General features: G+C 42.7%; 1 protein-coding gene across 3 annotated transcripts in view; it reads right to left on the reverse strand.

The window, feature by feature from the left end:
- Positions 1-1,084: 1,084 nt before the first annotated feature.
- Positions 1,085-23,733, reverse strand: part of tenm1 (teneurin transmembrane protein 1) — a 414,402-nt gene continuing 391,753 nt past the window's right edge. For all 3 annotated transcript variants that reach the window (XM_035434568.1, XM_035434569.1, XM_035434567.1), the window contains 9 exons: positions 21,144-21,510; positions 17,039-17,549; positions 15,217-15,389; positions 10,600-10,835; positions 8,870-9,163; positions 7,950-8,337; positions 4,917-6,137; positions 4,532-4,674; positions 1,085-4,115 (listed from right to left, as the gene is read on the reverse strand). In XM_035434568.1, coding sequence (XP_035290459.1) covers positions 3,360-4,115; positions 4,532-4,674; positions 4,917-6,137; positions 7,950-8,337; positions 8,870-9,163; positions 10,600-10,835; positions 15,217-15,389; positions 17,039-17,549; positions 21,144-21,510 — 4,089 coding nt within the window. In that variant the 3' untranslated portion in view covers positions 1,085-3,359. The remainder of the gene's footprint in view (positions 4,116-4,531; positions 4,675-4,916; positions 6,138-7,949; positions 8,338-8,869; positions 9,164-10,599; positions 10,836-15,216; positions 15,390-17,038; positions 17,550-21,143; positions 21,511-23,733) is intronic.

Here is a 23,733-nt window from a genome sequence, read left to right on the forward strand (position 1 = left end):
CCCACAGTGCTGTGTATTTCACTCATGTTTAGTCTGGAAGGTTAACAATTAATTCCATTTTAATTGAAAATAATATTATCCGGTAATATTATCCAACTTCATCTGACGAGGAACAGCATGCTGCATATGGGGTATACCTGGGCAAATACAGTGTACCAAGGTAAATACAGTATACCAGGGTATACCATGGTATAAACAGTATACCTGGGTATACTTGGGTAAGTACAGTATACTGTACCTGATCATACCTGGGTAAATATAGTATACCGTGGTCTACCAGGGCAAATATAGTATTATCTGGGTCTATCTGGGCACACACTATACACCTGGGTATTCCAGGATAAATACAGTAATCATGCCCATTTTCACAACTGGTTAAGGACACCAAGAACAAGTTAGCATAGGTCAGAGCTGTGAGATAAAAAATAAAGCTTTGAAATGTTAGGGTAGAGTGCAGAGATCCAAAAACTGGATGCGAGTGAATCTTTCACTCTGGTTTACCCATCCACCTTCCTCAGCTGTGGGATCTTGCAGAGGATGGCAAAAGAGGCCTTCAGTCATTCCACTGAAAGCAACTGAAGACACACTGCGTTAGTGCAGAGCTGTTAAGAGACAGCACAGTGCCAATACATGGGACCTGGCTCAGGGCTGCAGTTAAAAATAATCACTCTCAAGAATAAAATAAACCACAGCGGCCATCAAATACATGTCTCCTCTTGCCCTCGGATTCTTGAGTTTTCTATAGGATCAAGATGTGAAAATCTCACCCCGTAAAAAAAAAAATCAAGGCTTCATATACTGCCTTGAAAAAGAAAAGAAAAGAAAAAATCAAGGTCAGGGAAATTCTGAGCTTTGTGACATTGCCTTTGCGTTCCACACACAGACACTGATCTGGAAAAGGTTTTTTTTTTTTCCTTAAATGCCCACAGAATTATCTTTTAACACTTCAAACTAAAACAACACATACAAAGTAATATAAAAACATGGATGTGCCATATAGATTTAAGTGATAGAAAACACTTCAAAAGCATTCTCTGTCTTTGCAAATTACCACTTCCTGCTGGCCACAGAAATTAAAGAGATGTTTTTTTTTTTTTTGTGAGAACCAATTAAACCTTGAGACTTATGCGGTTCCAAGGACCATTCAAAGGGACAGGGACCATTTGAGATAGTCAATACTTTTATTGTTTTAAAAGTAAGGCTTTGCTTCCTTCATAGTTGAGGTGTGATCCTGCAGTTGACAAAGAATAGTATCATGGCAGAACTGGGAAATTAAACTTCTGTGGATGGCATGATCTCCCTCAGTATCTCTCAGAAGTTTTACTAGGTGCTCATCCACTGAGAGAACACTACAGTGGCCTTTACTGAATTCATGAATGACTTGCACCCAGTGCAAGAAAATTTCTGCTCAATACCCAGCTGACTGTTTCCAGCCATGGTTCAGGCCATCCTGCTAATATGATCAGACTCCTCCACACAGGACCCGTTATCAAAATAACCCTTAAAGCCGCCCTACATTACAACCACAGTACATGATCTGTGCTCTACAGCCTGTAGCCCTCGTCTGACTCTAAACTCACTGCCTGCTCATTCTCATCACACTACCTGCTCATCCTAATCTGACTGCTCATTCTCATCTCACTGTTTATTCTCATCGCACCACATGCTCTTTTTCATCTCACTACCTGCTCATTCTCATCTCACTGCTCATCCTAATCTCACTGGTCATTCTTGTCTCACTGCTTATTCTCATCTCACCACATACTCTTTTTCATCTCACCACATGCTCTTTTTCATCTCACTACCTGCTCATCCTAATCTCACTGCTCATTCTTATCTCACTGCTTATTCTCATCTCACCACATGCACTTTTTCATCTCACTACCTGCTCATTGTCATCTCACTGCTCATCCTAATCTTACTGCTCATTCTCATCTCACCACATGCTCTTTTTCATCTCACTGCTCATTATAATCTCACTTCTCATTGTCATCTCATTGCTCTTCCTAATCTCACTGCTCTTTTTCATCTCACTGCTCTTTTCACTGCCTGCTCATTTCTGTCTCACTTCCGGCTCATTCTCATCTTTGGGCTTTCAGTAATATAAAAGAGCTTCCCACAACCGTGAAATTGGTGCAGTTACCGAATCCTTGTGCAAATCTATGGATAAACTTTAGAGTGCACCTGTGGCTTCTAAATGTGGTTATATTCAGAAATCAAACTGACACAATGATTTAGCCTGTACTTTCCTGGCTGGTTTGAACTGTGATATTACAAGTAATTAATTTCCATTAGAATTTATACATGATGCATCACAATATGCTTGTGGTTTGAGATATGTCTTTAAACAGTTTTTAAATGCTGTGCTGCAATTGCATCTACAATGTCTGAAAGTTGCCCTGAACAGGATTGTACTTGAATAATAATCAGGGTATATGTGGCATGGAAACAAGTCTTTATACTTCTACATCTCACTTCAAATATATTTCTTTATGAACAAAAAGGCACACACTTCACCCAGATTTCCCATGAAATTCCAAAACTGCACAGATAACTTCAGTCTGTACTCTAATAGAAAAGTAAACTATACAGATTTTCAGCATTAATATTTTTGAATAGTGCTGTTTAACACAACTGCATCTATTAACAATATTGACACGGAATAATGGGTGACAACACATCAGTTTTAGCACTTATTCTTCTTAAAGCACTTGCTATTTACAGTAGTTTTGTGCCTAAAAGTATACGCTCTAATTCATTGTTACCATCATAACTTCAAACACACTGGAAGTAAGAAAAAGAGATTTAAGATGATTCTACAGGGCGTTGTAATAGTAGTGAAAAATCAAAATATAGTGTTACCGACAGAAGTCCCCACTATGTGCCAAAAGATTAAACCTGTTGCTGTATATTAATGTAAATGAAAGCTTAGAGCACACCTTTTATACTGATATACACATTTATAAAGGTAAATTAAAATAGCCTGCCCTTCACATTGTCATCCATGTTTAAACATGTACAACTCATGCACAGGGAGTTGAGATGCTCCAGAGTTGCTCTGGAAGAAAACTGCTATTCTACAATAGAAAAACTGGCACTATGTTAATATAGCCAATCATAATAAGACAAAAAGGAAAAGGCTGTTGAAAAGTTGAAAGCATGTCACTGTTAGAAAGAAAGTCCAATTAGAACAAAAATACCATCATTTGTCACTTTTAAAGGCAGTTGGAAATGATTTTTTCCAGTTTTTTTTGTCACATTAACAGTTGTTATTCTAGAAAAACAGTACAAGAAATCAGTGAAATTGTAAAAACAGGCAGTCTTTGGTGAAGGAGAGGCGGTTTGGTGTGTTTCTAATGTTACCTTCTCCCTATCTCACTCTGTCTCATGAAGTGAATGTTGTTGGCACTGTCGGAGAGTTCCAGGTACTGCTCGACGGACAGAACAAAGTAACCGTCGTAGCCTGGCACCCGTCCCGTGGTGAGCAGCTGCTGCTTCTCGCCCTCTGTCCACGCCCTGATGCCCTCTTCGCCCTCCTGGAGCCTCTTCTGCTCCTTGGCCCAAGCCAGCTCCACCGCCCTCTGCCGGGCCGTCTCCAGGACGTTGGCCCTCTCCTCTTCCTCCGTGGCTCCGTAGCGGACGACGAAGCACAGCGCCCCGTGCTGCAGCTGGATGTCGGCGAAGCGCCTAGTCCTCCCGCCCACCACCGAGGTCATCTGGGACACGGTGACGTTGACGCCATTCTCCAGGACCCGCCCCCCTCCGGCCCCGCCCATCACCGCCAGGTCCTCCTCCAGGGGACCCGTCTTCACGAAGTAGTGGGTGTCGCGGCCCTCCACGGTGAAGTGCAGGCCGGCCAGGTGAACGGCGCGGTGGAGGACGGCGGCGATCCGCCGGCTGTCCTCGCTGGCCACTCCGATGATTTCGGCGGTGACCACGTTGTCCGTGATTGCAAACTTGACCCCCTTGCCGAACACAGAGGAGATGGCGGAGAAGCGGGGCCTGCGTCCCTGACAGCCCCCCGGCGTGCCACTCACCTGAGTCATGGGCAGACGGTCCAGAGAAATGAAGTTCCTCAGGTGCTTCTGCAGCTCACATTGGATCCCTAGGACCACCTGTCAAGGAGTCATGCTGTGGATGACTTGCTATTCAATTTACACTTGCCCTTAACTTTTTCCTGGATTCAATCAACACTTGCCTGTAACTATGGCATAGATTTGATCCACATTTGCCCTTAACTTTGTCCTGGATTCAATCAACACTTGTCTGTAAGTATGGCATGGAATTGATCCACATTTGCCCTTAACGTTGACCTGGATTTAATGAACACTTGCCCATAACTATGGTGCGGATTTGATCCACATTTACCCTTAACATTGACCTGGATTCAATCAACAGTAGTCCATATGGTTAACTTAAAATACATTACAACTGGTGTTCATTTATTTACTGGAAACAGTTAGGTGAAAGTTATAGACACATGCCAAATGAATCTTGGTCTTGGTGGTGGTGGTTTGCCGACTGTAATCACCTTGCTGGGGTCCCAGTCCTGTGTCTTAGTTTGGGTCTTCATCAGCTCATAGGTCTGCTCCATGCTCTCCACATCTGGCTTGGGGAAACCAGGAACCACGTTGTGCAGCTGGAACCCAAAAAGCTGGAGCCAGCTGCCAATGTCTAAAAACACAGGACCAGGAGGGGAGATGAGAAGATCTGGGTCTCACATTAGCATTTACGGGTACATTACTCCAGTGCTCACACGTGTTTTGTACTATCATAAAGAATTTATAACCAAGCACATTATTGTTTGTGTCCATCACTTCAGAACTGTGATATTACATCTCAGAAATAATATAGATTACACTGCTCTACATTTCAGGCTCAAGTCAAGGAAGAGTGCAACTGTAATTCTGTCATACCTGTTATGAACTGAGAAACATCTTGCAGTTCCCCAACTGGGTAGTTGTTTTTGAAGGAGTACAAGTTGAACGGCTTTGGGTTGGTGCTGAGCTCCACCCACAACTCGTAGTTGGGGGTGGTCCAACGGCCAGCCACCACATCGTAGTCCCTCCTCCCCAGGTGAACAAGCTTGGTCAAGGAGTCGTAGAGGCCACCGTGGAAACCAATGACAAGCTGGAAGGAGGGGTTGGAGTCCTGATATATGTCTCCATAAGGGGTGTACAGCATTTCTTTTACAATTTGACCGCGGCTGCTGAAAATTGCGAGCGGGGTGCCAGAATTGTCACAAGCAACATAGTATTCCTCGCCACTGCTCAGTTCCATGGCGATAAGGTGGCCCTGCAAGTCATAGTAGAGGGAAGTGATTTCTGAGCTGGAGTGGTTGTACATGTGCGTGACTCTGGTCGGCTTGCTGAGGTCAGCATAAAAGAACTGGAGGTGCTGGCCGAGGTTCGTCCGGCTGGCCATCCGTCGGCCCAAACCGTCGTAGCGGTAGCGAACGCTCTGGCCTGACACCTTGTTGTAAGCCTTCATCAGAAGCCCATTGGAGCTGTACTCGAAAACAACGTCGCCCCGCAGGCGTAGGAAACCGTCCTCGTCCATTTTGTACTGTATCTCCCCCAGCCGCGTGATGCGGTCCCGCAGGTCGTAGCGGAGGGGGGTTAACCGAGCGCTGTTGCCATGACTCAGCAGGTTGATGTTTCCGTTCAGATCGTAGCTGTATCGCCACTGGGGCCGGTCGTTCACCGACACGCTCTGGAGTTGGCTGTCGGCGTCGTACTCGTAGGAGTAGCGCGTGATGTTGTTGTCCACGCCGATCCTGATGTCGCAGACAGTGGTGCGCCCCATGCTGTCGTACTGCACCGTCATCCAGTAGGCAATGGACTTCAGGATTTCATATTGCACCTCGATCACTTGGCCGTTGGCGTTGAAGATCTTGGTGTGCTTCATAATGTGCGTGGTGATGACTTGGTTGAGGTCGTAGTTGATGACGCTGAATTTTCCAAACTGCTCGATCCTACCAGAAACATCCACGTAGCGATAGAGATCGATGGGGAGCGGCGTTTCGTTGATCATCGCTTGCATGCTGGTCACCCTGAAGTTATTGTAGCTGTAGTCAAACCGTGCATTTACAAGTCCTTCCTCACTGAATCTGAAGATCTGGCGTCCAACAAGAGGACCTGCAGAGACATAATTGTTAATGAAGATTTCAAGTTCATCTACAGTACCATCGAAAAGTATGGCAATGGTAGTGTATTTTTTTCATTTTTGATTTATACTTAAGGCATTTCATTTTAACCAAAAAATGAATATGAGACAAAAGTACAGAAAATCAGCTTTTATTTAATGGTATTCACACGCATATACCGTGTTCCTGCCTCTCGCCCAATGCGCGCTGGTATAGGCTCCCCGTGACCCTGACCAGGATAAGCGGGTATAGATAATGGATGGATGGATGTATATGTACAAATATACCTGCAATATATTTAATGTACTGCACTCTAATATACAGTATTTAATGTACTTAATATATTCCGTGTACTTCACTCTAACACATAATTTAGTTTTCTTAATATATTTAATGTACTTCACGATAACAAATGTAATGCAGCTGTCTTAATATATCTAATGTACTACACTGTAATATATTTAATTGACTGCTAATATATTTAATGATTTCCTGAAAGAGAGTGATGTAGGCAAACAGTCAGCTGGTTGATGAATAATACAGTACCCACCATTATTGCGTCCACAGTTCCAGAATTACTCCCAAGGGCCACGTCTGAATTATTTAAGTATCTGTATTGCAGAGTGACTTACCACCTTACTAGTGTTAATGGAGAATAATAAATTATTCTTGTACAGTATATTTCAGTTTTGACAGCATCAATGCAAAGCCCATGGCTTAGCATGTACTGCTGAGAATGCAGTTCACACACCTAAATGAGAGCTTTTCTTTTTCTTCTAACATATACAGGATTTGTATTCGTTAATATTGATGTTTGAGTTTCGATAACTGTTATGTTGACCAACAAAGCTCAAACTGCCAAATTCTCAGCTGTGTGCTTTGTACTAAATGTTTTGATCATTCCCTCTAATTCTGCTGAGGTAGTAATGACATTTTTACCTAATGTACCAAACCATCATAAAGTACCTGAAACTATTTGTCTCAATTGCAACCACTGGAGATTCATTTGTGTAACCTCTAATTCCCAGCAACTGAGCTATGAGGCAGGAAAGTGTTTTGAGGACACCATTTTCCTGGCAGCAGGCGTAGGTGGAGTCTGCCTGTCCCTTTAAAACCCTATCAAATTGAACTTAATCATTATGAAAATCTGTAGGCTCTCCCGTGGACCAGATTAAATCCCCACTGTCCAATTGGAGGCCACATTATTCACCTTTTACGAAGACAGTCCCCAATTTCCGATTTACTGATATTAAATGCAATGAATGATGTGGGCATTTGGGTTTATGATGATTATTTACCAGCAGCTAATAGCTGTAAATGGAAGAGGGATCATTTATAAACAATAAGCATGAATGGCAATTTATGCCATAATTTAAATGGACTGGCATTAAACAGACCCTTGCATAAATTTGCTTTATTACATTTACAGACAGTAATCAGCCTATAATTGTGCCACATAATGAAATTTAAGACAATGGCTAAGATTTGCAACGCGAAGTGGTGCTACCTGCGAGAACATTACAATTTAGAAGACAATAAGGCATGTTTATTAATCAATTCCTGGCAGATGCAGTTAGCACTCTGGTCAAACCAGGACAGTTATTCTCGGACAGAAAATTCTTAAGATGCTGAAAGTATCAAACTAAAGTGCACGCCATTTGGCTTTTGCAGACGCCCCCCAAGTACACAAATGCACACACACACACACACACACACACGCACACACAACCACAATCTTAATACTCTTAATACGTTTTTCTACCGATTCCTCGCGGACTAAAGGCATCCCGAATCGGACTGTTACCTGTTTGCCTGTATCTGATGGTGCAAATGAAGCCTTCGTGCATGAGGTGAATGGTCTTGACCACGCCCGAGGCCTCGTCGTAAGTGAAAGTGACCAGGGTGGTGTCGTACAGGATCTCGGACAGGCGGGACTGCTTGGTGTACTTGTAGAGGGCGCGGCGGCCCGTGCCCATGTGGAGGGTCTGGAGGAGGCGCCCGTCGCGGGCGTAGTCCTGGATGACGGCGGCGGTGCCGTCGGGCGGGCTGTAGATGTTTCGGTAGTAGCCCACGGACAGCATGGACTGCAGGCCGTGGCGCACCATGCTGGGCATGGTGACGGACAGGAGCCGGTCCGTCTGGTCGTACTCAAAGATGTACCTGCGCTGGCTGTGTAGGAGGAGGAGCACTGACTGCAACAGACACAACAGCACAGACATACTGACGCTTTACAACAGACACAAATAACTAAAGAAAACTACTGTCATTGGCTAGTAGCAAATGCATTATTTAGCACAAGAGAACGTTTTTTAACCACGAGTCAAATTAATTCATGCAAAATTTAAAAGTGGGAACTAAAAAGGCAGATTCCACATCCTCTATAGAATGCAAAAATGCAAAAAGCTGAACTGAAAGAAGGCATCACCATGTCTAAAGCTGTGCTAGAAAAGATCTGTTCAGATGTCTTGTGGCACAACTTAAAATGAGTAACAAGTCAATAAAATATCATACAATGTCTTGAAATGTCTCAAAAGACTCCAATTTCTCAAGACATAAAAACAGGACCTTAAGACATCTCAAGATACTGAATTACTAAATACTGAAACCATACTGAACTGGAGGAACTAAAGAGGCCAGTTCCACATATGGCCCAGAACAGTGAAAGCAGGAATGCTCTCTGTGATACACATCACAGGCATTATGAAGCCATGCTTGTGCTGCTACCTTTTCCTGAAAGCTGTAGCTCCATATCTTTCCATTGGCCCAGGTCCTGGAAACAATTCTTCCGCTTTCATACTGAAGTCTTTCAGACCAATTTCCCCGCTGAATGCTGGTCACAAGGCCCGTTGGCGAGTATGTCACATTGACCTCGTTGTATTTGCTGCTAGGTGACCACACAATGGGACGGCCCATCAGGTCATACAGGATCCTGAGGGTAAACTTCCGGTGGTCGTCATAGATCTTGCCCATCCTGGTGGTCTTGTCAAAGTCTATGGACAGCAGATTCCTGTTATGGGCCTGTGATCAATAATAAAAAATAAATTAGAACAAGGGTCAGAATACAGTGGTCATATGAATTTCAACCTTCATTGGACATTTGCTACCAAAGTATAGCACCTTATCCATACCCTTGGTCATATTTTTATGCATCCTATTCTGCAATGTCAATGCAAATATACATGCATACTAAATATAAATTATACCTTGTAAATAAACAAACATAAAATCAGAAATATCTTGATTGCATACATAAATAAATAAATATATAAACAAATAAATAAATAAAATTAGTTAATGTGAAAAGAGATGATTATTGAATGTATACGGTAATTTGAATCGTATTTGCAAACCACATTGAGGCCAACAGCCACTTTAAGAGAGTTCAGACTTCAGTTTCTGTTATGATGAAACTATCCCAGAACTATGACCCAGCCACAGCACAAAACAGGCTGGTACAGCCCCTTTAAGAATGAAGCCGTTACTCAAGAACGCCCGTCTAAACGTCCCACATCATTTGCGGGAAAGCATTTATGGGGGTTTTGTAGTCAGATTAGTCAAAATTGTAATTGTGATACGTAAAATATGTCAACATAACATTTAAATTTATATGAATTCATCATTGCAATACAGTCGATTAGTAATACTGTCATGTGTATTAATGAGCTAAGGCATTAAGACGGTACCAACTATTCAAACTTCACAGGGAGTTTACTGTTCACTCCAAGTAATATTTTACTCAGATGAATAATACTGATCATAAACACGAAGCTGTATTTTGTATGGATAAAGTACATTGCCAGATGACTCAACAGTGTGAGACTTTAAGCGCCGGCACCAATGACTGCATGGAAACTGTTATTAGCTTTGATCTGTCTTTTCCTTCACGGCCACGCCAAGACGGCGCTGCCGTTACACCCACACCCTCCTTCTTCTGATAACATCATGCCCTGCAGCCACACTTAGAACGCTTCAGTCTCAACACATCTCAGCTTCTGCTCATCGGTCTGACGGTTCTCATTTTCCGTTAAACGGAAAAGTACAGATGATAATCTCAGTCTGCAAAAAATCTGCGATTCTTTGCTGGAAAAAAACAAAAACATAAAAAACTAAAGAGTATCCTGTGGAAACTTTTAGAGAAGGTATAACAAACACCTTTCTGAAATAACAAACACATCCAAAAATAATTTCTGAAATAAACACTTTTCTGAAATATGTCCAGAGCTTGACAGACATTTGTCATTAACCCTTAAATAAATGCTGGAATAGGTTTCTTCACGAATGCAGTCAACTCACCAAACAAGTTTTGTTTGTTAAGAAAAAACAAACATCTACATTTATCGGTCAATGTTAAAGTCTCCAGCTCATTGTTTTGTTGGGCACACTGCCCTCGCTTTCAACAGCGTCGGTGAGACCTGTGGGGATCTATCGGGGGGAAAAGACGAGAGCGGCCGTACCCTCAGCCTGCGCTCGTAGGCAGAGAAGTTGCCTTTGGCCTGCTCCCTCCTCTGCCTCCATTCGATGAGGCTGGGGCTGTACTCCCCCGGCAGCGAGATGTTGCACCTGCCCACCGTGGGGTTGACCACGCCCCCCGAGATGTGCGGCTCCGTGCTGAGGGTCACCTCCATGCCGCTGGCGAAGGTGACGCGCAGGGAGCCGTCCGCGCTCACGCGGTACGTGTTCTGGGCGTGGTCTGCGAAGGGGGGGACACAGATGGGGGCCGGGGGCAGAGAAGAGGCCTTCAGTCAACTCGCTCGAGAATAGCAAAACCGAAAAGGAACTGCGGTGTTTTTATTTTTTAACACAAAAACAGGAAACTGTTCCACCTACCCTTGAAGAGGCCACAGAAACCATATTTCACTTACTATTGCTATTAGTAAAGCAATGAACTCTGCAACAATGTATCTCTAGCTGTGCTTGAACACTCTGATGAAGGGCAATGTCATTATTTCTATACATGAAGTTGCAAGCGCAGCAAGAGACACAGTGTGGTGATATTCATTGTTTTATTATTGGCTTTTGCGCATCTCCTGCACCTGTGGTCTACATCGTCAAGTTTGCAAACCTATATTCTTAGTTAATATTGCCATCAAATTAAGAAAACACTACTGAAAGGTGTGGGAAAGAGCAATTACATAGCCTACTTCTGTTATGCGTAACATGGATATGTAAGCAATATGTGCTTAAAGAAGATGTGCATTTAATTTCATGAACTTCAGCAGGACTTCAGATAGTTTCACGTTTATTCTAAACCATTGTGATACATGCAAAGTAGAGTATCAGACCCGGCGGCAGGGTGCAGTCTTGGGGGGCTGGGGGAGGAAACAACTTATTTGTCTACGTGCTGTATTCCTGCAGCACTGACAGGGAGGTCGTTTACCAACCAATCGTGGAGGGAGGGTGGGGGGTGTGGCTGGCAGCTGCAGACTGAGGAAGGGGGGCGGGGTAGATTGTGATCAGATATATTTTTGGGGTGGCACGAAATTCTGAGTGGGCGGGCCTGACCTCCTCAGGCCGTAGCGAGGGGTCTGTAGAGTATTATGGGATGTGACAGTGGATTAGGTTTAGAACGTAATTAATTATACATGATGAGTATAAATCACGAAATAAAAAGGCCTCAAATTATGCAATTATAGAGCAAGCAGTTCTAACCATTGCTTTAGCATATACATATTTAAAATCTTAATAGTAGACACAAATGAGGCTATAAACCAGAAGGTGTTATTTAAAATCTGTGAAAATATGGCCAGAAAAAAAAGGAAGAAGCTCAATTCAGCTCACACTTAACAAAAACTTCTGCACATTTTATTTTATTGTAAAATCTGCATGCGGTAAAGCAAGACGAGCTGTCCTATGAGCTATTCATCCATTAGCAAGGCCTTGCTACTGGATGAACTTTTGCCAGTCAAACCCTGGCTCATTCACCCACGTGTGCGAATCCCATTATCCTCAGAGAAACAACATGGTACAATCTCAATACGTTATTGCACACTCATGTATCGATACGAATCTTACAAAAGAGAAAGGAGAATCATTCTTAAATGAGCAAATTAATTACCCTAAAATGAACTAAATGAATTATCCAAACAGAAATTCAGTGTTTAAAGAGTTATTTCTATTGAATCTGCTGTGAATATGGATATTACTAAAAACAACAAGAAAACGTCTTAATCTAAATGATGTACACCCTGCAAAATCAATAGTTATTACTTATCTAATTAAGAAAACATGTTCATGCCCTCAGCATTTAACGCGTTTTGAATGAAACATATTATGGTGGGAAACATTCAACAGCAAACAACCCACTTGGTGGCCACATGCTGACACTTGTGTGGTGAAGCAGAAATTATGGGGAGATGATTTTCCCCAAACGAATGTTTCTGCTCATTAATGCGCATTTTAATGAAATACCAGAAAAATAGTCACACATGAAAATGTGTTAATAGCACTCTTAGTACACTGTTCATTGGGGGTTAAAATTTCCCCTTAACTCTTTACTGGAAAAGTTCATTTAAAGCACATCTTTCTGTTGTTCTGACATTTTAATTTCACTTGCCACTTTCCACGGTTTCCTACAGAAATAACCACGGTGACCACAGACTCTCGGCCCTGAAGAACATTAACTTCTGTACCTTCTGACCTCACGGAAACACACCGGCCTGGTAGGTACTGATAATATGGAAACCGGTGCCAAAGTGCGACTGGGTTTTAGTACCCAACCCTATTCATGACTCAGGAAGCTACGTAACTACAAACTAGGCCCTAAAACCTTGGACTACTATTGCAGGCTTCGTCCAGCCAGGGGCTTGTTCGGCTGGGGTGCAGCTGGGTAGGGGAGGTCAAATCCAACACGGGGGAAAAATGTAACACAGACTTTTTAGGTAGATGCATCAAGCTTGAACAGTTTTTTTTCAGCTACTGTATTGTGTGTGTGTGCATCAAGGAATCCAAATGTATGTAATCGTAAACAGTCTTCTAGGGACTAACATACAACATAGTTTTGATATAGCATGCTAGCCTGCCGAGATTGCTAGTCAGGCAAAAGTGCAGACGACCCCCATGCGGAGTTAAACCTAATGGGGTTGCTAATCGGTTGTTAGTCGACTATTGATTAACCAATTGGTTGGATTGGTTCAACTCAGACCTGATCTTCGTAAATATTTTAAACTCAGCTTTAACTTTAGGCCATGTGGTGACACGTGCTACAGCTGTTTGGATCAAAAAAGACATTCAATGGGAACGAGAGAATAATGTACAGTCTTGTGACAGATTTTCACAGATATAGGTAGGCCACGAAAACGTTACTGGTAGGTTGTCAGAACTTGACAACAACTACAACAACGCAAGACAATGTATATTTTATTGACAAGCAGTTTTGGGTGTTTTAATTTAGTCCTTGTGCACTTCAATCTGTTGACATATCAAGAAATTGTAATGATGGTAATGCCATAATTTTATCAGAAAAATACTAGGGAGGATGTAGTCATGATATTCTGTCAATATGCTGCAGTTGATGCTTATGATGGTGGTGGAAGTGATTATCGTGATGAGGAGGTACTGCATATTATACGAGCACATATGCTTTGGGGGACCTGCTATGGATATTGCACTAGTGCAAGTCACCCTTTTTATGTTGTTTTTGTATCTAGTTTTGTATGTTTGTCTCACCTTCTGTACCATAATTATGCTTGCTTCAGCACATATTGCCTACCTAGAAATGTCACTTGAACCTGATCTCAATGGTATTCTATACAATGACAATAAAGGCTTTCTATTCTATTTGGGCTTGATATGTGTACATTTTTTATTGCTGCACTATCTTTGAAAATAAATTTGAAGATATGAATTACAGAAGCAATGGCATTTCATTGGTAGGATAGAATGGAGATCAAAATTACAACACCATGATATACCTTTTTTTAATACACAAAATCTAAATGTATGGTCAGGGTTTAGTAAGTAAGTGACCAATCAGCAACGTTGTGGAAAGGTAAATAACGTAAAGAAATTTAAACAACGCGTCAGCGACGTAAATCTATGAGGTTACGACGGATGACTGCCTGGCGACGTAATCACAACGTCGGGGTAAGGTTATTCTATTACATTGTCAAACGTAAAGTTGTAAGGACGTAACTGTTACGTATCCACAACGTTGTTTTGCGACGTCGCAGCGACGAGGCGCTGGTCTTACTTTTTACGTTAATACTACGTAAATTGGACGTTACGAGACCAATAGAGGACGTTAATAGTACGTTGCCACAACCACATTTTGTTATTAGTGCATGCGCTACCGGTAGGACATTTCGACCAGGTAAAAGAAATCGACAGAACACTCTGACTGATTTAATCTATGGAAACTAGTAAATAGAGTACATAGCTAGCCTACTGCAGCTGCATTCTACTCTACCTCAGCTCCTTTCATTCACTGAGAGTGAAAACACATTGCAATTCATGAGCACATGTGTGGTACTGAGCATTATGTATTTCTGTAGCGTTAAACATAACTGCCCACGTAAATTGATTGTCCAGGTGGTAGTTCAAGACGCGGTTGCTCAATTCAGCTTGTTCGACTTCTTTCAATCACAAGTAGGCTACACACAGACAAACAAAACTATATATTCAATCAGAATCGTTAATTTCAACACTTTCACAACAGCTCTTGGAAAATAAGTGTGACATGATTTCAAATTTCAACAGATCTTTGAGCGATTTCATAACGTTGCTGTGGGGTTGACCTTTTAAATTAGCATATCAAAACAAAATAAAAAAGGTCAAAATAATCCAACCAAGTCATTACATTATGCTTAACATCTTTGTAACATCATACAGGTCAAATGCAAACCTTTGAAAAACACTGCATGGGAATATAGCATTTTAAGAATCAACACGACTGAAATTACCAGGGCAAAGAAGAAATATCACGTTAAAGACAACTTTATAAACGTTTTGTACAGCAACAACTTTAACCGTTTTTTGTCCCACAGAATAAATTATATTACGTAATAGAATATTAGGCAAAACAAATCCTCAAAAAAAAAAAAAAACCGTAGAGTTGCGTTTACATGCATGCGTACCTTGACGCAGAGTGTAGATTGTATTGCTGGCTGAGAAGTTGGTGGCAGTTATAAAGTTCTCCCTGTTTGATGTGCCCGCCTCAACCCTCACGGTCTTTTCCATGTTACCTTGGTAACTGGCAATTTCCCCGGTGGGGAAGGTTACGTTGGTGAGATGACCCTCTGCATTGTACCTGCACAAAGAAAAAGCGACCTTTTGCTCAGCGATTGGCCGTCATGTATGTACAAACGTGAAACGGCACAGATGGCAATGCTCTTTAGTACAACATGTTTTTAAAATGTCCTTCACATCACTAACTCATATGTACAATGAAGGACATCAGGCAGTGTTTCTTTTCTTTTTTTTAAACTCACAAATGTAAAAAATCTTTGATTTGGTTTAGTTATATAAACTTACAGTGTAACGTAACCATAAACGAGTGTTGAGAAAAGATCTAGAGAAACAAGATTTTTGGTGTACCTTCACAACTACACCACGAGATGGCAGTAATTCAACATTGTTCCAACAAAGGTAATGCACCAGGAAGAAAACTACTATAACCATCTATCAGCGCTGAGTTGAGAGAAAATAGTCATTTCAAAATGGAATGCATTTTACCTCACTTTATAAATGACAACGCGAGAAAGGTCATCGTTTCCGTCATGTAAAATTTGAATATTAAGTGGCCCAGCGCACACAATAACCAGCAGTGAGAAACATTGTGAGTGTGACATTTTCAATGCAATTGTCCCAAAGGCTCTTTGAAACCACTTAAAATGCCTTCAGAAACATTTTACATAATCATCCTACTCCCAAACTTAAAGGCTTAAAACATCATGGAAAGCAAACATTCTTGAAAAGCAAGCCTGCACAATAAACTTTAATTTTTGAAGGTATTGTGCCCTAAGTACGCTTTCAGAGTCAATAAACTGTGTGGTCAGAAAAGCTAATTTCCCAGCTGAACAAATGCCACTTGGAAAAAAAAACCTACCCTGTTGCCAAGTGGATTTCAAGGTAACAATTCAGAACTTCGCAAATAAAGTTTTCATTAAGCGAAATAGTAGGCATACCTCTGAAATCTTCACTCTGAGGCAAGGTAAACAACAAATGTCAGACTGTCCTTCTAGTCGCATTTCTCTTGAAATGCAAACAAGGGCTATGCAGATATTTGCGCATTATAAAGACAGAATTTAAATGAATTTACTCCTTTTTTAGAATTTGAGGGTTTCATATGAGAGAAACAACAATCTGATACTTTAATGTTTTACCTCAGCTTCATGAGCACAATGTGAAAGGAATCACGGCACAGCAGGGAAAGATGACCTACACTTTCCAAATGCCTTGGTGTCTAAAGACCTAAAAAATTATATTTAAAAGATATAACCCCCTGTCTTTGAAGCTGGAATCTTAGTCAACACAAATGTATTCATTGCCTGCTTGCATGTGGGGGGGGGGGGGGGGGGGGTTGTTGCTACTTGTTTGTGACAACACCCTGATCTCTGGTCTCCAGTGAAAGTTTCACTTTGATCCTAAAGAGACACACATTTGTACCCAACAGGGCATCTGGGTTCTCCCCAGAGAAGGGCTACTTATTAGCTATCACGCAGAGGAGCACTGCCACCACAGACGAGCCACAACATATTTAACCCTAACAATGTGAGATTTTTATTGTGTCTTTCTCTACCAGGTCATCCGTAAAATATCAGAACCGGCACCCAACAGGTCTGCCTCCCGAATGCACATCGAATAAGACCAAATGACAGACAGCTCAGCATTCACGCTCTGGGCTGTGACCCAAGAACCTCTGTCACAAAAACAGAAAAGAGATGGGCCCAGCCTTACTCGTAGATGGTGGTCCAGCCGTTCTCGTTGCTCTTGGTTGCTAGGAGACCCAGGTTCCCGTGGTAGGTGATCTGCGCCAGGTTGTGGGCCAGCGCGGAGACCCTCTGCAGGGAGCCGCTGTTGCTGATGGTGAGCCAGTAGACCTGGCCGCCCGGCACCACCAGCCACAGCGGCACGCCGTTGGCGTCGCGGCGGATGTGGACGGCGTTGCCGTTGCCGCCCACGGCCGTGCTCACGTCCCGCTCCGCCGAGTAGGTGAAGTTGTAGACGTGGTCCCCGGTGATGAGGCTGCGGGTGTGCAGGTGCGTGCCGTTGGCGCTGAACAGGTAGAGCTCCTGGTCCACCGCCGACGCGATCTCGTACATGTTCCTGGCGTTGAGGCGCGGCCGGTTCCTGCTCAGCGCCCGGATGCGGATGTTGCCGAGGTCGGCGATGTACAGCGTGCCGTCGGGGGAGACGGCCAATGAGGAGGGCGCCTTCAACTTGCTGTCCCTGCCGTATCCACTGTCCCCTGTAACCAGGAAGGATGTGCAGAAAAAGTGTCAACATGCCACCCTGGCACTTAAACAATGGAATATGAACATGGCACCCTGGCACATAAACAATGGAATTTGAACATGGCACCCTGGCACATAAACAATGTAATTTGAACATGCCACCCACGCACTTAAACACTGGAAAGCACTTGGATTAGGTGTTGAAAGCACATGTCTCAATGTTTCCGCACCAACCTAGATGAATGGCAACTGTGAACCAGCTGGAAATGCCTTCACCAGGAAAAAAAATGAAGCATTTTTCAATTGGACAGGTACACTGATAAAATCATGTTTTCAGTGAAAGGGAATGGTTTTCTCACCTGATATGAAGTTATCTGACCTGGTCAGATAACATATAATTAAACCACAACAACAACAAAAAGAAATCACATTTCGTTTTTACATCAGGAGTAATAGAAATCATTAATACAAAATTGTTAAACATAATATTAACAGTGAAATGTTATGTGTAACTTTTAAATTGTTTTGGTAAAAAAAAAGTTTCTTTTTAAAGTGTTTTATTTCCAATCACAGTCTATTATTTCTTGCAAGTTATATTTTTTTGCAATGTGTGCTTATACAAGCTAGAATAAAGGATAAAATATAAAAAAGAATAAAAAATTATGCATTTGGAATGTCGTGGTTTAAAAAACCCACTTACAGAGACCCATAGATTCCTATATTGCAGTAAGTATTGGATGTTAAGAGGAAATTAATGGTTTTAACATCTCATAAAAGCCGGCAGCCACTATCACCTTCTGCACCACCCAGAAAAGTCGCACAACCTCTCACACGAGAGCATTGCATTCACAGCTAAAATACATAACATACTGTGAGCTCCATCATTTTTGGGACGAATACATTTTCTTCCTTGATGAGGCCCTGAACTCCACAATTTTAGTTTTGTGATAAAACTAATCACAAAGTACACATTCTCAGCTTTAATCAAAGGGTATTTTAATGCATTATGGTTTCACCATGTAGAATATACAACACTTTTTACACATACTATAGTCCCCTCATTTCAGGGCACCATAACGTTTGGAACAAATGACTTCTCAGATGTTTCTGATTAGTCAGGTGTGTTCAATTGCTTCAAGTGCACGTATAAAGATAAGTGTAGATTACAGGCTGAAGTGGCCCAAATGCGATTTTTTATTTTTTTTGCCTGGCACATCTGATTTTGTCTGAGCAGTGTAAACAGAAAAATCAAATCTTTTCATATCAGATTTTGGGCACTTCCATATGTGGTCCTAGATCAGATTCATTTCTGTGCGTTTTTTATCGCAACACTTCACTGCGTAGATGCAGATCACTATCGTAATCACTATCCTTTGGCCTTCCTCTGCCTTGTCGCCCTCATCCTCAACAGGTGATGAAGCGTCACCCCACCTCCACAGTGAATAATCTTGAGTCATGTCTGAAACAGCTTACTTGCCTACTATTGAGTATACAAGTTGTATACAACTTGTATAGTAAGCAAGTCAGCTGTTTTGGACACAGCCATAATCAATGATTGTACTGCTATTTCGTTTGTTTCCATGATGGACTGTCTCAATACTACGTATTTTGTTGTTGTTAATGCATGCGTGCAGATTCTTTCACGGTAGAGGCCTGTTCACACTTCACGTCAGATATTGGTCACTTACAAACATGAATCAATGTAAATATGCCGTATCTGCGCAGAAAAAATCTGACTTGAGCATTAAAGTCTGTAATGTGAACCTAGCCTAAGAGATTCTAGTCGTTTGATTGCCTTTTGAGTCTAGTATTGGCATTCGTCAACATGAGGACCAGAGCTGTGCTAATGAAAGTCAAGGAAGCCACTATGAGGGTGAGAAATAAGAAAAAAACAGTCAGAGGCATAGACCAAACGTTACGCTTACCAAAATGAACTGTTAAGAACATCATTAAGAAGAAAGAGAGCACTGGTGAGCTCAGTAATGGCAAAGGGCCTGATAGGTAAAGGAAAACAATTGATGACAGCATAAATCTCAACATAATGAAAAAAAAACACCTAACACCTGTCCAATACATCAGAAAAAACTCTTCAGGAGGCAGGTGTGGGTGTGTCAGTGACTACTGACTGCAGAAAACTTCACAAAAAGAACTACGGAGGCTACACTGCATGATGCAAACCAATAAAAGGATGGCCAGGTTAGTTTTTTTAAGATGTAAAAGAGCCTGCAGAGTTCTGGAAAAAGGTTTTGTAGACAGACAAGACCAAGATGCACCTGTAGCAGAGTGATGTGGAGGCCAAAAGGAACTTATGTAACTACTGATAGCAGAAGCAGTATTAATTCTGAAGTGTACAGAAGTATCTCATCTGCTCAGGTTCAGGCAAATGCCTCCAAACTCATCGGACAGCAGTTCATCCTACAGCAAGACAATGCCCCCAGCATACTGCTAAAGCAACAATGGAGTTTTTCGAAGTTAAAAATTGGAAAATGCTATACTGGCCTAATCATTCATGTGATCGGAATCCGACTGAACATGCATTTCATATGCTGCAGAGAACATTTAAAGCAACTGGGTCCCAAAACAAGCAGGTGGCTGCGGTACTAGCCTGGCAGAACATACCTAGGAGAAGATACTCAGCACCTAGTGATGTCTAGGGGGCACAGACTTCAAACAGTCATGGCATGCAAAGGAATAATGCAACAGAAAATGCAACATAATACTAAACATGACTACTTTCATTTACATAACATTAATATGTCCAAACCATTGTGCTGTCCTGAAATGTGAGAGGGGAGGGCTATTTATAAAACATGCTGTAATTTCTATGTCTTTATCTTTTTATATGCTGTGATTTTTATGTCTTAAGGGTATATACAAATACCCTTAAATAAAAGATGCCAACATGCGTTTTGTGAATTGTTTGATTGCAAATCTGAAATGAACCAAATAAAAAAATTCATAACAAAAAGCCAAATTACGAAAATAAATGCGTTTGTCTCAAACATTATGGTGCTTAATATATACATATATATTTATATATACACACACACATTCAATGTCAAAGTCTATATCAAAGTCTGGTGTGGATTTATTTGTTGTTACCATTTCTTTACACTCAGATGTGACCTGCAATGCACTCGTTAGAAGGGAAGAATGCTCACATCTTATCTGACTCAGAGCAGGGAAACTGTATTTCAAAGGCTGTCCTGGTAAATAAGAATGCGTTGTTAAGTAACCTGCCTGGTTAAATAAATACATTTTTTTAAATGGACTGTTCGCTTCACTGTGGCTTCAGCAGAGGTGGTTTTATGATGTGTAACATAAGTGTTTTACTTTATGAACATACTATGTCCTGAAATAGACAACAGAGATTCCATGAAAATGTATGTATCTATATGTGTAATAATTAGTTATAAATACACATTCAAAGAGAGATCACTTGTCCATAGCAAGTCTTGAGAACATTGACACAGTGGCAAACTCAATGGGGTCTCAGGATTAACATTACATTACATTACATTACAGGCATTTAGCAGACGCTCTTATCCAGAGCGACTTACACAACTTTTTACATAGCATTAACGGACTTGGAGCCGAGCGCAGGTCACCTGAGAAGCAGTCGCAGTTGGGGTCGATCTTGCAGTCGCACTCGGAGGGCGCCCCGGCGATGATGGAGATCTCGCCGTTGGTGGTGACCTGCTGGACGCGGTTGATCTTCCTCTCGTCCGTCTCGGCGATGTACAGCACGCCCGTGTGGGACAGGGCGATGGCCTTGGCCGCCTCCAGGGTGGAGTGGACCGCGGCCTTGCTCAACAGGTAGTGGTCGATCCCCGGGACCTGGCAGTGGATGGGACGCCCCGCCACGATGCGCACCTGCTGGCCCTCAGACACCTGGATCACTATGTTGTTGTCCAGGATGTAGAGGGAGTTGTCCAACGGGTTTACGGCCAAGTCGGTGGGCCATTCGAGGCGGACCTGAGGAGACAGCGCACGCCCACCCTTAGCTGACTGTTCTACCAGCCACCTGCCATCCACCCACCGAGGGAGCTCATTCTGGTACGTGACACAGAGCTGGAGGAGATCTTGCCTTTTCCCTGAGGTGTTACACTTGGTTTCTCACTCATGGAGTTCACTGAGGACTCTATGACTCAAGGCACAGCGTTGTCTTGGCATCCTGGTCGAAGTCCAAATCAAACTCCAGCATCCCAAGAATCAAACAGTTACCCAGCCTTCACAGCTAATTAAAATCCTCCCCTCTCTAACACAAATGATGTGTGTTTAGTGCTCCCGGGCAAAATATGTGGTTGCTAGCTACTAGTGGGGAATTGGTCACCCCAGCACTGTAAAGACCTTTTGGATTATGTTGTGAAAAATGCTATATAAATCGAGTCATTCAAATCCATCACACATCACTGCATTCATATAATGACAACTGTCACTGTTTGGCAACAACTGTAATTTGTCCCTGAGTTGAAAAAGAAAATTCTCTACTGGAAAATCTGTAATCTTTCTTTGTCAAGAGAATTACTGGGAAAAAAAGAGTAACGGAAGTCGCTTTACTGTGGCTGACAGTGAAATTAGTGAGCCGTTGTTTTTTGTGGAAAAGCCCGACCGCAATACAAGCAAGCTGTCTGAATACAAAAGAAGCTTAGTTTGGGCCTGCAGTGAGAAAGGGCTCATCGTATGAATAGCTAATTGACGTCTTGCATTTCCTCCTTCCTTCAGAAAAACAAAATCAGTGCATGTTACTGCCTCCTCATTAGAGCCAGATTATGAGCCAGATTCATGTGAAGTGAGTGGAACGCCTGTAAAATCATAAAGTTTGGTTCTGTCAAATATGTGTCAGACATGACACGTACACTTTGCTCAGGAGAGTATATTTGTGTGCCTACATGCATTTGTGTGTGTGTGTGCGTGTGTGTGCCTGCGTGAGTGTATGTGTGCCTGTGTAAGTGTGTATATTTGTGTGTGTGTGTGTGTGTGTGCCTGCACAAGTGTGTATGTGTGTGTGCCTGTGCAAGTCAGTGTGTGCCTGCGTTTGTGTGTGTGTGCACGAGTATGTTAAGGAATTAAGGAACTTTTATTTCAGTTAATCTGAGGGGGTGGAGGGCAGATCCTATCAAGAATTAAACACCACAAATGAACAGCTGCATCTACAAGCCGCACATCAAGGACTAGGCCCATTGTGTTGTCTTAGGTATATGACTCAGTTGCCCTCGCACTGTTTTTGGAACTACTTTCGAGAAGGCACAGCGCTGCTCAGGATTTAAGCGGAGATCCCGGGCCTGTTCCAGCTTGACGCGGGAGCTAAATAACCCTCATCAGAATCCAATACAAAAAAAATCAGCCGCGCCTCATTCTGGGGGCTGAGCTTTCAGCTGACTGCTGAACGCTTTGAGAAATTGCCTGCTGTCTTTGCATGCTGAGCAGCCCCGGGGCCCGGGCAGGAGAAGAAAGAAACAAACCCGGATGATTTCTCCAGGGAGCGGCGCCGTCTTCACCCGCCCGGCCCCCTCGTCTGCCGCGCGCGACGGCGGAGGGAGCGCCGTTCGGGGGCCCCGCGAGCGGGCTTCCCCGCCCTGAGCTCGGGAGACTCGAAGCGAAACGCATGATCTATTCCCATAAAACCGCCAGGACGCCGGGTCCTGGCGGGTGACCCTCGGGCCGATGGCGGTGAGCAATCATCTCCCGTCCCGCGTCTTCGCCCGACGCGCAAACTGGGTCAGTAAGCACCGCGTGTCGGAGGAAGCATGGCATGTGTATGATTCCTGGACACGGAAACGGGAGGCCAGCAGGCTTTGCGCATCCTGCTAGGTAATATAAAATAGGTCCGTTATGTCAGCGCTAGGGGTGTGACATCCCTGAAATGAACTCATAGCCAGTAAGGCCTCCTGTTGAGAGCTACAGTCTAAGCCAAAGAGTGAAATGTGAATAAACGAAGAAGAACCAGGGAGACATTAAACGAAATTTGACAAACAGCAGAGGACTAAATGAAGTCTACAATATTCGTTCCACATACAAGATCACCCAAATACTTGCAATTTATCCTGCATGCTTCAACGCTTACTTAAGAAATACATCTCAATTTCATAAAGGTCAATATATGAAATGTTACCACATTTGTCTTGAGTCGGTAGAAGTTGCATTTTTCTGAGGAAGGTGTGATAATATTATTGGGCGATGGAATTTAAAAACCTG

This window comes from Anguilla anguilla, chromosome 9, assembly GCF_013347855.1.
Source record: "Anguilla anguilla isolate fAngAng1 chromosome 9, fAngAng1.pri, whole genome shotgun sequence".
Lineage (NCBI taxonomy): Eukaryota > Metazoa > Chordata > Actinopteri > Anguilliformes > Anguillidae > Anguilla > Anguilla anguilla.